Raw genomic sequence first — 14736 nt, forward strand, 5'->3', positions numbered from 1 at the left:
AGCGAGCAGTAAAAGCATGGATCTCCAGGCCTCCCGATGGGAATTGGCCAGGGCCAGGGCCCATGTTCTCACCCAGTCGTTGGGAAGTAATCTGCATACTCAGCACAGAGACATCCAGGGATTTTGTTCCAAGTCATCCCCCTCACTCCCTTGAAAGGCGCTTATCCAGGTGGAAACTTGAATATCTTCCCATGCCAGCCAAGATGGCAAGAGAGCCCAGAGGAGACCTATCTCTAGGTCTGATCTGAACTGCTTTTTCTCAGTGGTGGCTGCAGGAGCCATGGAGAGGAGGTTGAGCCCCAGTTCTGTCCCTTGACCTCCTTCAGGGACTTTGATGTAACAAAAATTATATACTTAAAGGAATGAGCTTCCCAAGGAGGGAAAAAACCTTGAACTTCAAGCCCTGCTGAGTGTAGGAAGGCATTTAGAATGACAAATCAGTGTGCCTGGTGCAAGGGGGCCTGGGGGGCATGTTGGTTTTCATCAGCTTTTATTTTGTACAGACACCACCAGGAAATGCATAGTAGGTGTGTATATGTTTGAGGGACACAGGCAGGGTTGCTGTGAATGAAACATCCCAGGGAATTGAGCTATGTCCCCGTCTCATGTCCCACATTTTAACTGGACATGGTGGGAGATGAAAGCGCTTGGGGCAGGCTGTAAAATTAATTTTAAGAGACTTGACTGAAGCAGCACCCTGTCTCTCCTTCTCCCAGAGTGGTCTCCCAGCCTCTGCACATACCACCAGGCACTGAGCTGGGCTGTTCAGCATCAAAAAAGCATTTTACAAGTCAAGTCTTTGTGTTCTCTTAGTGGAGAAATCAGCAAAGACAGTCAGTGTGAACGTGTGTGTCCCAGGGGATGCAGCAGGGAGAGGGGGACCAGGCGAACAGACCTGCAAAACACAGGTAAGCTGTTTCCCCAGCACTTTGGAGACTTGGTTGTGCTCTTACTCCTCTCCCTGACTCCAAACCTCATTGTCAGGAGGCTCAAGGGGACTGTATGCACCGAGTCCCCTCTGCTGCCTCCCTCTCTTTAACCTTGTGGAAGGTGACTGGTGGCCCTTTGCAGGGAGCTCACTCGCACCCACCTGAATTTCCACGTGCTTGCAGGGGCTCGATCCACTCCTTGTGATTCATTTTGATGTGGCACAAAGCAGCAGCTTGCTGCAGCCTGATGTGAAACACCCACATACGCTCACATTATATAATATCAATCTAAGAAGATTAAATTATCCGGTCTGAGGAAACACATGCACGAAGGGATGTACACACTTACACACAGTCTGGAGGGTAGCTGAGTGGAGCTGAGGGCAAAGCTTCCCTTCAGACCCACTGAACTTTAAGTGCTTTTAAGTTCTTTTTTAGCACTTAAAAACTGGGGCAAATAGCACGTATTTGCCCGTGCATAGACGTGTGTGAAGCACGGCAGCAGCTGAGTGTTCTGCATTTGAAGGAAACACGAGAAGCGTTTGTAAGTGCGTGCTTGTTATCCACCGTGTTGGCAAAGTCTGAGCAGCAGCATGGAGCAACAGGTGGAATCCAAACAGTCCCGGCACTAAACTTCACCTGTCAGTGTATGGCAACATCCCTGGGAAAGCAAACAGAGGGGGGAACTGTCCCCAAAAGCCCTGAGCATCTCTCAGCAGCCTTGGAGAGCCCGGCCCATCCCGTGGCCATGAGCCCTGCCCTGCAGGCATGTGCCTCGGGGCACCTCGGGCTGCACGAACACCAGCAGATCGATGCACAAAATCAGGAGTCATGCTGAGCTTGGGGCGCTCAGGCCTTTTGCACTTTGCCTTCCAGAAGTTTCATGTTGGGAGGGGAATGCAGGAAATATGCTTCACCTACAGCTGCCCACGGCGCTCACCTGCCCGGGCAGCGAATGGATTTGCCTCTGTCTCTGCTCCTGCGCCTTCCCGTCATTGATTCACATTGTTTTGCTAAATATAACTCGGCCCCTTGAAGCTGCTCGCTCAGCTTTTGCGGTGCGGGGCACAGAAGGCGCTGGCAGGAGCGGGGCTGGGCGGCCGCTGTCGCCACTCGGCACGTGCCGTCCCTGCCCGTGTCCCCGGCCACCCCCGCCCCACGAAGGGGCCGGGTTTGAGACCCGCTCCGTGAGACCCAGCGCCGGGCGCGGTGATGCTCGGGGCACGGCGGCAGCAGGGCCGGGGGGCCGCACCCCGCCTCGGCCCGGGCCGAAACAGCGGCAACACACCTGTCTGCGCTGGGAACGCCCGGGACGGGGCGGCCGTGCTCACCGCCACCCGCTCGCGGGGACATGGGACATGGGACATGGGATATGGGACATGGGACATGGGACAGACACCCCGACACCTCCCCCCGCAGGCGGCGCGCGCCGAGACCATTCATGAAAAAGTTGACGTCAGGCGGGTGGGCGGGGCTGGGGCCGGGCCACGCCCCCCGGGGCCATTTAAGGCGGCGCGGCGGCAGGCGACGGGCTCAGAGCGGAGGCGGCGGCTAAGGCGTGAGGGAGCGTGGTCGGTCCCCGGCAGCGCCGCGCATCGTCCCGCAGCGCCTGGGTGCCCCTTCCGCCACCCCCCGCCCGGGGCAGCGTCTGCTGGGACTTCATGTCTGTGCTGTGTCCCCTGCCCTGGTGAGTGGGCGCTTCCCGCGGGGGGCGGGCGGGGGCATGGCGGCTTTGCCGTCACGGGGTGCTGCCGGCGGGACGCTTGAGGCCGAGCCCCTTCAGCCGGGTCAGTGTCCCGGGAGGCGGCGAGGCAGCGGGCCGGCGAGGGCCGCCGGGGAGCGGTTCCGGGACAGCGGCCGGTGGCGGCGGTTGCCCCGGCGGGCGGTGCGGGACGGATGAGCCGCTGCGGGAGCTCGCTCCCTTCACTTTGTAGCGCTGGAAATGCCATTAAGGCTGTAAGAGCCGAGCTGGAATTGGCGCCGCGCGCTCCGCCGGCGTGGGAGTCCCCGAGGTTGTAAAATAAGTCAGTGGGATCCAAAGCACACCGGCTTGAGAAATAAAATATAATTTTTTTTTTTAAAAACTGAAAGAAAAACCAAAACCCCCGCGCTTGCACTTTATTCACTGTGGTTTTTCACTTCCCCCCTCCCCGCGGGGCAGAGCTGGAGGAAGCGCAGTTAAATGCGGAGTTAAAAGCGAAGCGGTGCTGCCGGAGCGTCCCCGGGTGTGCTTGAGCTGGGCTCTTGGGGGGAGAGCCGGGGAGGTGCTCCCAGGGCATTGGATGTAGCTCCAGCTTACGAGGTACTGAGCTTTTTCCGCTGCCTTCCAAGGGGGGGCAGGAAGGAAGGGACCAGAAATAGACTGCCTACAGCCTCGGCTGCTCGCTTCGCCGCCTGAACCGTGCTCGGTCCTGCCGGAGCCCCTCAGATCACTGGAATGCTGTCTTTTGTCTCTAGCTCTGATTATCTGAGATCCGCTGAAATGACTGAAGTGATGATGAACACCCCAGCCATGGATGAGATCGGACTAAGCCCCCGCAAGGATGGGCTGTCGTATCAGGTAAGTGTTTTGCTGGCAGTTGAGGCACTAATCCCGTGTGGAATTGCCTGGGCTCGACTGTAAGCTTGGTCTAACGTACGTTTCCATAGCCTGACCTAATAGCAGGTCTTGCAGTAGTGAGAACTAGTCAACAGACTGGAATGTTTGCTTGGCAGGAGATGGTTGTCTAAAATATCACTCGCTATCAGTGTGGGTTGGCAGAGGATTTGCTTGTTTTGAAGTGACCGAGCCCCTGCTCATTCAGCATTCCCGGGGCTCAGTGGGAGATGGGCTAAAGAAGGATTCATGCCACTCACTGAGCTGAGAGGGCTCTTGAGATCTTTGTGACAAAGCATACAGCTGATCTGCTGAGAGCAGGAGGAGGCTGTTTATATGGCATCCACATTTTTTTTTATCTAATTCTTGGTTTTCCTGACAGATGTGCCCATTTGAGAGGGTTAACAATCCTCTGTAAAATACAGTGAGGCCAGACACAGCCTAAGTGAGCCATGAAATGTCACTGGAGATATCAGTACCTGGAGGCACAAGTTGCATTCATTGTGAAACTTCTGAACAATGTAGTTAGCTATTAATCTCAAGATCAATGAAGAAGCAGTCTGCAGCTAGATTTAGTCTTAATATCCCTTTAATTTCCTAGCCTGTAGTTAATCAAAGCACAAGTTCGGCACCTTAGCTTCCCAGCTCACTTCCAGGAGGCTCGTTGATGAGGTCTGACATAGATGCTGAATGCTGGCAGATGACTTGCATCTGCTCTGTGTGTCGGGTGACTCTTACCGGCACATCCAGATGCAGGCTTTGTCCTTTGCAGATGTTACACAATCTGCACGGAGGCATTTGCTCCGAGTGTGCATTCAGATGAGGTGCCGAATGTTTGCATATTTGTGTCTGAAAAGGGAACTACAAGGCAGCAGCAGTGCACTGGAGCATGAAATCGACTGAACTTTGGGCCACCACTGAGGCCTCCAGCAGAAGGCATAGCTATGTGGAGGAAAAGGGGATGCATTCCTTCTTTGAGTCAGGATTCTGGCTCTGGGTAATGCAAGTTGTTTGGTTTATAGCTGTGCTTCAGTACTTGAGCTAGTGGGGAGTATACAGCTTCTCTTTCCTCTCTTACAGACAGAGTGCAGAGGCAATGCCAGTTGTTAAATCTGAAGCAATCCAAGCAGCCTGCATGGGCTGTCTTTATGGGTCACCTCATGAAGAGGCTTAACCCACTCAGGTCAAATGCCTCTATTTACCCATCCAAATTCCCAGGGAGAGGCAGAATCTAGGTGCCCTGCTTGTTCTAATGATCACTTCAGTGAGGTTCTTCCCCACGTGCTAATGACCTTGATAAAGTCTGCTTTGGCCAACTGGGGAACAGGACTGTTTGGTTTTGAGTGGATCACCTGAACATGTGAGTCATAAAAGCTGACAACTCATATCTGTGCAGGGCTTCTGCATCTTACTTAGATCTATTCTCTTTAGTGGTCAAGTTGTAGATAATTTTTTTCCAAATGTGCCTGCAAGGCGCTTCACCTTGATGTGATGAAGAGAGATGGCAGCAAGAGTAGAGGAGTTGAAATGGAAGACCCTTTTGGCACCATTAGTGTGTGGGCTCTGTATGAGGTCTGCCTCTAAATCAGGTTAGTGTAAAGAGGATTGGGGAGCAGGATCCAGCCATCCTTCTCTGGCTGCTAGGCTGAGAATGTCACAGTGTAAGTCAAGGTACGTTCAAAGCATCCTTAGAGGGTTGAAAAGTCAACTGAGACCAGCAAGGGCAAATCTGATGCAAATAGCACCATGAACTTTTTGTTCTACCTCAGGGTTTGGCACTTTGTGCCTCATCTTGCTGATGGAGAGAGTTTGGTACATGGAAAATTGTATGCTCGTCTCGGAGCTGTAGTGCAATAACTTAAAACCAGACAGGGCTAATGGAGCATGACTGCTCCTACACTGAGGCTTGTTGTTCTAAGCTGCAGCATCTTCCTCCACTCATCTGCAGAGTCAGGCACTCACAGTGTAACAGCCCTTGGCTGGTTATGAGAGGCAAAAAGTAAAAAGTGGAACCAGAATCAAGCTTTTACCTTCAAAATTTTGTCCTGTTCCTTCAGTAGAACTTGAATTTATTTTACTACAGAGATGACCTCAAACTGGGGTTCAAAATTTCCCCCTTAAAGCTGTGTAGAGCAGGGACTGCCTGGGAGTTGGTCAGTAGGATGTTGCCTGTGAGACTGGGGGCTGCTTCTGCCGCCAGAGCCAGGCAGATGAAAGTCTTTTTTTTCTTTTACTTGGAAGTAAACTGAAGAAGCAAGCTCATACCCTGAGTATGAACTTCAGCAGTCTGATTCCTCTGTCTTGTGGAGTTCACTGAACTTCTTGGCTCCTCTCTGTCTCAGTGGTTATGAAAGGAGCTTGGGTTGTTGATTTTTTTTTCTTCTGCATCTTCCACCCGCTGGGGTGTCTGTCTGTCCTAGACATCAGCTGAAGGTCTGCAGTCTCCTCCCTGGTAAAGCACTGTGCCCTTTGCTGGGCTGGGCATCACTGCTCAATAGTGAAAACTCAGACTGCAGAAGGAATACCAGTATTAACTGAGTTGCTTCCATAGGCTTAAGGCAAACATGCTTTCTCATCACAGGAATGCCTTTTTTCCAGTTAATATGCAAAATGCTTGTAAACTAGCATGCTAGCTTCAAAATCATCCTCTGTAAGACAGCTTTTATTACTGTATTTGTGATGGCAAGCTGCTTTCTGATCCCCCTGAAGATGGTTCAGCCAACAGATTCCAAGGATCTGAGCAGAAGTGAATGGTGAATTTGGGGCAGGAGTCTCAGAACAGGGCAGCATAGACAAAACAGAAGATGTGACTGAAGAGATGATGTCATGCTGGGTCTTGTGCCTGCAGTGAGAAGCTATTTCTGGATCTTTAATAGATGTCCCATAATTCCCATGGGACTTACTAAACAAAAAACTCATTGAAATGCAGCTGATGGCTCAAGTTGCCCCTGCTACAAACAGATGGGGCTGTGGAGGGCTTCATGCACTTCCTGCCTGGCAGTGTCCAGCAAGCCAGGCTGTTTCTGCTGCCAGCCAGAGCTAATGCACTGTTTGCTGTTTCCCAGCCCCAGAAATACCCGTTCTTTGAAGAGCCTCATCAGCACTCTGCCAGCTTGTCCTCTGTGCTGTCTCCCAGCAGCACGAACAATGCCGCTGAAACCGAGGCTGAATTAATCATTTCGTGGAGCGTTGTCAAAACAGTGCCTTGACCGGAATCCTACCTTGCTTCTTGGAAGTGGAGCAGGGTCTGAGCACAACTGAAAATGCCTTAATGCCCAAAGTGTGTGTTCTGAGCAGAGGCAGTGTCCTGAGTTGAGTGTGCTGCTTTGCTGCAGGCTGGCTGGCAGGTGACTCGCTGGTCCTACAGGCTCCCGTGTAGGAGACTGGCCTGCAGAGGCTGAGCTTGCCTCATGCCCTCAGCTCAGGTTTGGTTGTCATGGGGAGCTTGAGCTCTTTAAGTCATGATCGCATCATGCTGGGATCTGTGTAGGTTAATCACAGCCACAGCTCGCTGGCAATCACGTCAGAGTGCCTGAATCTGGGTAAATAGGCTTAAGGCTCTATCCAGTGGCTGTGCCAAAAGCTGGGTGTTGGAGAAGTCATTTCTGGTGAGTGTAACACCTCTTCACCAGCCCTGGGGAAGCACTGGCTTTCCCAGGGAGTCGAGGGGCTTCAGCTGTGTGTGCTGGATCGCTCCAGTTAAACTGGACCACCACTATGTTACTAGCCCAAGGGCTGTTGGCTCAATGGAAATTCACCTTCCTCTGTAATTGTTTTCTTGTCGGGTGCTTCATGTCTGTGCAGCTTTGATTTGTGCAGGGGAAGTCCTTCAGAGGTGCTGCTTGCTGCTGTGGAAGGTTTTGAAACCAGGCTGCAAAAGGTGATGATAGCAAGCATGGCTGCTAGACAAGATTAATAGGCAATGTGTATTCCAGGGTCTGGGACCTCAGTGAAGACAGAAGCAGGATATGGGATAAACAGATACAAAAGCAATCATTTTGGCAGCTATGCTGTGCACAAGTGTTCCACTGAAATCTAAACTGAGGATAGCAGCAACACCTCAGAGCATGTTTTTTCCTCCCTAGTTTGATGCTTTGTTGCTCTGAGGGAAAATGGTTAGATGTAGGAAGTTTCCCTGACATCATGCCCTGAGACAGGGCAGTATTTCTGTGGCCGGGGACTTGTTGTGGCTCATCAACCTGAGTCACAGCTGCTGTGTACATACTTGGAGCTCGTTCTTGAGTCATGACTGCTGTGTGAGTAAATGTATGCATTGTGGCCCGAGAAGTCCTACAGAGAGGACACTGAGAGATGACTGAAACACTTCCTGACATGAGCTTGCTGTGCTTCTCAGTGGCACTAAAGTGTTGTTTTCACAACTCCAGTGCTGATTTGGGGTTTGGAGTATTGGTATTGTTGAAGAGGCACAAAATTCAGCCCTTCAGTCCAAGGAGGATGAGTGATGTGTCCATCAGGGGTGTATCCTGTACCTGAAGTGGAATGTCTCCCAGTGTGGACTTTGCAGTCTTGTATAGACTTGAGCAGTCTTGACCACAGTCAAGCAAAGCTTTTCCCCCAAACCAGTAACTTAATTTGGAAAGATGTCATTGCTTTAGTCTCCCTGTAATACAATTTAAATAGTTTTCAGCCCCATGGGAGGGGAGACAGGCATTTTAACTATGGGTGTTGGTATGGAGCACACATGTGGAAGTTGTTTTGAATTTACAAGTGTCACTTGGATTATGGTAGTGCTGAGCTAATCTTCTTAATTGCCTGACATCTCTCCTGCTTTTGGTGTTTCTCCATCCTTGTGAATGCTGAGAGAGGCTATGAGCCTCCCCAGGGCAATGAAAACTTTCCATTCTTGTTGCCAAGACTTCATCTGAGGATAGTAGAGCTAGATCATCTGAAACAGAGGCAAACATGATCATCCTAAAATCATTGCAAGCTTTTGTTTCAAGTTCTGCTTTTCCCTGCCCTTTCCAGCTGCAAGGCAAGAGTTTGGTTGATTTGTGTGTGATCTGGCTAAGTTCATGAGGAGAGCAGTTCCCAGACGTAAATCCAGAGGGGCCTGTAAAAACCAGTCTTGCTGTTAGCTAGAAGCTGTGTTGAGTAGTGTAAGAAGCAACATCCATGTCCTCTGTGGATCTAGAGGTGTTGGATGTGTCTCTCCATGGCCAGGATTTGGGGCTCAGCTACAGGGGAAGCTGTGTGTGGAAGCAGTTGCAGACCCTTGTGCTGTATCATGCAAGTGAAGGGCTGGAAGATGCCTCTGAATTGCTGTAAATTTGCTTTTAGGCAGCCATCACAACCACTTGCTTGTCACTTGTCCCCCATCAAGTGACCAGGTCTGCCAGGGGAAGGCGTCTGCCTTAGCTGTGTGCAAGGAGGCTCCCTGTCGTGCATGAAAGGGAGAAGCTAACCCATGGCTCTTGCCCTCTTTGTGGGGTGGGAGGTGCAGAGCCTTCCTCCCACAGCCCTGGGCAGGATAATGTGAGCAGGAAGGCTTGGAGGCAGGTGTTGCTGTCCTGGCTGCTGTGCCAGAGAGTGCAGAGCTCCCAGGTCAGAGCTGAGCTGCTGCAATTCCCAGTGTGGAGCTTGCTGTAAGTTAGGGAGGTTTCTTTCTCCCTCCATTGTCTAAATCTGGAGTGGGACCAGATAAGGCCTATGGAACCAGCAAATGTGGCATGGCCCTACTGGGGCAGGGCAGAGAGAGCTGGTGCTTGCTTATCTTTTTCTGTGAAGAGGAGGGGGGAGGCTAGTTGGATTGACCTTCTCACTTGGCTTCCCCAGATGTACAGTTAGTCTCAAACCCTTTTTCCTTGGGCCCCTGTGCTTGGCCTGCTGTCACCCTGCCCATCACACTGGAGGAAATCTGCCTTTCTGTATTTTTTCCATTGACTGTCCACGCCCCTTCAAAGTGCAGTTGCAACATCTCCCTTCATGCTGCCTCAACGATTAAAAAGCATGACTTAGTGGAAAAAATCCTGACCTTCTTGGGTTCAGCCTGTCCTGCAGCTGTTTGAGATAAGATTGTGCTAGGGTTTTTTTATTATTAAAAAAGCTGCACACCACATTTTGCGGATATTTGTTTGTAAGGAAATGACTACTACTTAGTTTCTGGAAAAAAAATCTGGCAGGCTATTTTCAAAGAAATTGCTCCAATTTGACCTAATGTGCTTAAAATAATAGCAGCCAAAGGTTAGTTTGATTATTATACTGCTATTTTTCTTCCATAGGAGGCTATTTTCATGACATTATCAGCTTATGTAACCTCTTGAACCACACTTTTTTTTCCATTGCAACCTTCTAAACCATGTAATGTCAAGAGTATTTTTTTCCCCTATCCTGGGTTTAGATAACTTGATGCTTAAGAGCCACTGACTGTACTTTCAGTAATGCACTATGTGCCTGAAACTGATTTTGTTTGGCCAAGCAGAAGCCACAAAGCTCCAAGAAACAGTTGCTGTCTCACTGGTGCTGAGAGTGACTAATAGCAAGTAGCTCACACTGCAATACCCAGGTTCATGTGGCTGTGTTCAAGGGCTCAGCTGCTCTTGTGCACCTGAAAAACATGGATGGTGGGACCTGGAGTCTTACACCGCTGTCCCCAGGACCAGATGATGACATGCAAACAGCCCCTGATTTGTGCATTTCTTTCTGTTCCCTTGCCTGAATTTGTGTTAGGTAGCAGCCCAAAGGCTTTTCCAATCTGATTGCCACAAAGCTTTGGGTGTGAAGGAAAAATGAGGCTGAACAGTAGAAGACTGAGTATTGCCAAGGAGGTGATGCTGTAGCTAACAGCTGCTAGGCTGAAGAAGGAGCTGATAGGATGTTGTTTCACTTTTTGTGGCCAGGGCTTCCCAAGGTGGTAGGTACCCACATGATTGGCACAAGGAGAATGAAGCTTCATGGTTAATGCTCAGGGCTCCTGGATGGGGAGCCTGCTTTTGTTACTGGAACCACAAAGATCAAAGCAGATGAGATCTTGCTCTCAGACTGAGGCCAAGTCTGGCAGTGCTGCTCCCTGCAAGGATGCTCTTGTAACTCGCTTGAATGCAGATGATTTTCAAAGAAAAGTACAGCCACATGACTTCTCACCTGGCCTACAACCTCAAGGGGAAAATGCACTTTGTCATTTTCCCCTTTGGAGTGTTTAAATGCAAGTCTAATGTGAAATGGACACTCTGATAAAATTGTTTGAAATAGCAGGTGGTGGTTGTTTAATCTTCTGGCTGCTAACCAGGAGGTCTGATGTAGCAAGTGGATTTTATCACCCAGCAGTGATAAATTTTTTTATCACCCATCCAGTTCCCTTCTGGATGAGCTGGGGTTTGAAGGTGTTCCCCCAGCAAGTTACCCACAAGTAACACAACCTTTTCTGTTCATATTGCAATCTAGTCGTGCAAAGCTGCTGCTAACACTCCACCAGCAGGTTTTTTTTCCCTTTGCTCACACTTTGCCTCAGTTCCTAGTAGAATCCAAGTGTGCATCACTAGCAGTACCAGTGAGTATGGGCCCTGGTGCTGCTGCACTGCACAAGCTTGTGCATCCATGTGGCAAGCAGTGGGTGGGAGGGAATGGGTAAGGTGCACCTTGAGGGGCTGGAGATGGAGGAGTCCTTGTATCCACTGCATGAGAAACACAGTGCATGACTGCTGGCTATGCCACAGGTACCCCTTTCCTGAAGAAATACAATCTAGTCCCCAGCCCTTCCATAAATGAGTGTCCTGCTGAGTTTCACTGCTGATGTGTGGTAGCTGTAGTGTGCAGAATACTGCCAGAGTTATCTCTAAAATGCAGCTGAGCTATTTCAGGCTGGCACCGTGGCCCTGGAGTGATACCAGACACAGGCCCTTGCTGCAAGGATCTGGGCTGTGCTAGCCCTGGGTTGCCATGACCCTCCTGCCTCCCAGCAGCAGAACCTGGAGAACTGTTCTGGTGTGCAGCCTGACCAGCAGCAGGAAATGAGATCTCAGACTCTCTGATGGAGAGAGCTCTGTGTGCAAACTGAAGAGCATTAATGCAAAAGCAGGGGTGGGGGGGTGACAAGGCATTTGGATAAATATCCAAAAGGGCAGGTACCTATTTGCTGAGCACTATCCAAGCAAGCGCGTGCTTCGGGAGCCTCTTGGGCTGTGCTCATTTCCATTTCTTGGAGACTTGAAAAGGTTATTGACAAGTTCAAGAGTATTCCCATCACTCAGTGGTTGACTCTGTGTCCAGACTAGTCTGCCCTGGAGACCTAAATGTCTCGAGCTGGGTTTTTGGTGAGAGTGTGTGAGTGCAGCCCCTCTCACAGACTGTTCCTTGGCTCTTTCAGATCTTCCCCGACCCCTCAGACTTTGATCGTTACTGTAAGCTGAAGGACCGCCTGCCCTCCATCGTGGTGGAGCCCACGGAGGGGGACGTGGAGAGCGGGGAGCTGAGATGGCCGCCCGAAGAATTCCTCGTGCAGGAGGAGGACGAGGAGGAGGAGGAAGAAAACTGTGAAGACGCAAAGAAGGACAACAAGGAGCAATAAATGGCATCTGAGGAAAGGCAAGGGACTGCACCCTTCTGAAGGAAGAGCCACACTTTCTTTGAAAGTCTTTTTAATAAGACAAGTTCAATTTTGCACCTGCGAGATCTTAGTTTTTTTGTATTCTCTGTATCAAGAACTGAAGCCCTCGGTGTCACCAGACCTCCTGAGGAAGGAAGGAAGTAACGCAGAGAAATGTTTGCTGTTCTCGAGATCATTATCTGTATTTTTCCGAGGCGGAGGCAGCAGTGAAATTCCAAGCACATGGCAGAGGGTGACCACACGAGGACTGCTGGAGGGGGGAGCTCGGGAAGGGGGAGGACAGTTGGAGGTGGCAGCGTTTGGCTGGGAGCTGCCTCCGGCTAAAAGCATGAGAACAGAGCCAAAATATCTCAGATTTGCCTTTCTTACAGCTTCCATTTTGTGTGTTGGGGGGTGGAAGGGTGTCCATAGCGAAGCATGGCTAAATGATCTAGTGACAAGGGGCCTGTAGCTCTCCCTGGTTCGGCACCTCCTAGGGTAAGGTGAGCGTCCATAGGAGTAGTCTGGTTTCTTGCTCTTGCTGTTGAGCCTGTTTTCCAGCCACTTTCCCCAAAGTTACTTTCTCCCCCTGTTTGCCTTTAGACTCTTCAATGCTGAGCAGCTGTATTTGCAGGATAGCATTAGGCTGCTGCTTGTCATCTCTCCTGCAACGCCCTAGCTTATCTTGCAGGTGGTGAGCATGAGGTGGTGTGCATCGGATGTAAAAAGGTGCTTCTGTCTGCAGCAAGAGCTCATGTAGGTTTGAACACCTCAGATTTTTCTCTCCTATTTGCTGAGGCTGCTGTGGGTGGTCTCGTCTTGTACAGTGCCCCAAGCCTAAGGGTGGAGATTTATGCCTCCTTGCCTTGATGTCCTTGAAGTTGTAGGGTTTTGTGTCTCTTAACTTGATGGTCAGTGGGCTTGAGAGGGGTGGGGGGGATTCTCCTCCAGCTTTGAACTGCAGGGCCTCCTCAGTGCAGGACAGGCTGGTTGGGAGTGTTGTGGGGGGGCTGCCAGACCTGGGGGTCATCCAAAGACGAAACACCAGATCTAGTGTGGATCACCAGTGGGATTTGCAGGATGGGGTCTGCTGGAAGAGGATTAGCGTGGGTGTCCTGAGACAAGATGCATTCCTGCTTCTTTGTGAGGGTGAAATGTTCATGGTTGTTTTAATGAAGTGCAGACTGGCTTGTGAAGTCTGGGTTTCTTCTCTCTTCACCATATTCCGTCTCAAGGAGAAGGCCAGTCTGCTGCCAGACAAGGTTACCTGCTGCTTTCCTGGAAAGGCATGGTCTTGCAGTTTTGGGGACCAGCTTGGGAGCCAGTCAGTCTTGGGATAGGATGAGAGCAGTTACCACCTAAACCAAATCTGGGGTCATGGAAGAGAAAAAGAAATGTCAAGGCCTTAACCAAACTTCCATAATAATCCCAATGCCACCCCCCTTTGCTTATAACTGGTTCCATTTTTAAAATCTATTTGGACATGTGTGTATTTGTATTTTTAATACCTCATGAGTAGTTAAACGCTGGTGGGGTTTGGGAACTGCTTTTAACGTGTTGGCAGGATTGTTTTAGTCTTGTCTTGCTTGTGTTTCAACATAATGGCAATAATTTATCAGCTGTGTAACTATTTTTGGACAGATCAGCGTTTGGAGATGAGTTAGCACAAAGCAGGAGAAATTCAGTGTTCCTACACTGCAGCTGGCCTCTGGTCCAGCCACGCAGACCCAGTCAGACACTCTCCCTGCCCACCTTGGTGGATGGTTGATCACTGAACAGCCATGATGTGGTGATACCATTTTCTCTAGTGATGGATTCAGCTGTTGTGTCTGTAACACTTGTTCTAGTCTTGCTGTCTTACTGGAGTGAGCTTGTACACCTGCATACCAGCCAGTTGTCTTATTTCTAAGTGTTACTCTCTATTGGTCTCTACCATCTGTACCACCAAGTCAAAGCTCTATATCAAAGATGTTACCATGTGGGCAGCAGTGAGATGGCAATCCTTGGACTTCAGACCTGCTGTCTGCCCTAAAGACTTGCATATTTCTGTCTGCATCCTTTTTTTGGAAGTATTGTGTATATTTCTATTTGTTGTTGAACGTATCTAAAGAACAAAGCACTCCAGTAAAACTCCTGTTGTATGATATACATTCTATATTTCTGTAATTCTTTTTTGAGCCTCAGGGAGAAGCTAGCATTTTTTTCAAACTACATTTTTGTCACTGTGACAGTTGTAAATAAAGTTTGAAAATGCTTTCCAAACATACTGGCTTTGTTTTTACTGCAAAAGTGGGTTGGGATGGTCAGCCTTCCAGATCATGGCTATCAGCTGAGCCTGGAGATGCTGGTTTCATACTGGTGGCTGGCCTCAGATCATGCCCTCTGGCATTGGAAACCAAAGTCAACTTTGAGGGGCAGCACCTTTGCCTTCCATCTTCTTGTAGTTGCTCATGGCTGTGTGAAAGGCTGCAGCAAACTGCTGCTCCAGATTATTTATTCCTGAAAAAAAAAATTCTGTATTTGTATCTGTCCTCTACATCTACCCCCTTACCTAACCTTGCAAAACATGAAGTAATGAAGAGTGGAAACTATTCACAGCTGCTGTTAGTCATGTTCCCTGTGCATGCTCTTCCCTGCCTGAGCAGCACTCATGAAGACAAGCCTTGCCT

General features: G+C 49.9%; 1 protein-coding gene across 2 annotated transcripts; it reads left to right on the top strand.

The window, feature by feature from the left end:
- The first annotated feature begins 2456 nt into the window (after positions 1-2456).
- Positions 2457-14329, top strand: LBH (LBH regulator of WNT signaling pathway). 2 transcript variants are annotated; one of them, XM_041424056.1, is made up of 3 exons: positions 2457-2616; positions 3387-3489; positions 11849-14329. In XM_041424056.1, the coding sequence occupies exons 1-3, from the start codon at positions 2591-2593 to the stop codon at positions 12047-12049; spliced, it is 330 nt and encodes a 109-aa protein (XP_041279990.1). In that variant the 5' UTR covers positions 2457-2590; the 3' UTR covers positions 12050-14329. The 2 variants fall into 2 exon arrangements, with proteins under 2 accessions (XP_041279990.1, XP_041279991.1); XM_041424057.1 differs by having other exon boundaries at positions 2479-2616; positions 3261-3489.
- Positions 14330-14736: the final 407 nt, after the last annotated feature.

This window comes from Onychostruthus taczanowskii, unplaced genomic scaffold, assembly GCF_017590055.1.
Source record: "Onychostruthus taczanowskii isolate IOZ18803 unplaced genomic scaffold, ASM1759005v1 scaffold80, whole genome shotgun sequence".
Taxonomy (NCBI): Eukaryota; Metazoa; Chordata; class Aves; order Passeriformes; family Passeridae; genus Onychostruthus; species Onychostruthus taczanowskii.

Coding starts and splice junctions, on each gene's coding strand:
- LBH (XM_041424056.1), top strand. CDS start 2,591: ATGTCTGTGCTGTGTCCCCTGCCCTG. Junction 2,617..3,386: donor GTGCTGTGTCCCCTGCCCTG/GTGAGTGGGCGC, acceptor TTTTGTCTCTAG/CTCTGATTATCTGAGATCCG. Junction 3,490..11,848: donor AGGATGGGCTGTCGTATCAG/GTAAGTGTTTTG, acceptor TGGCTCTTTCAG/ATCTTCCCCGACCCCTCAGA.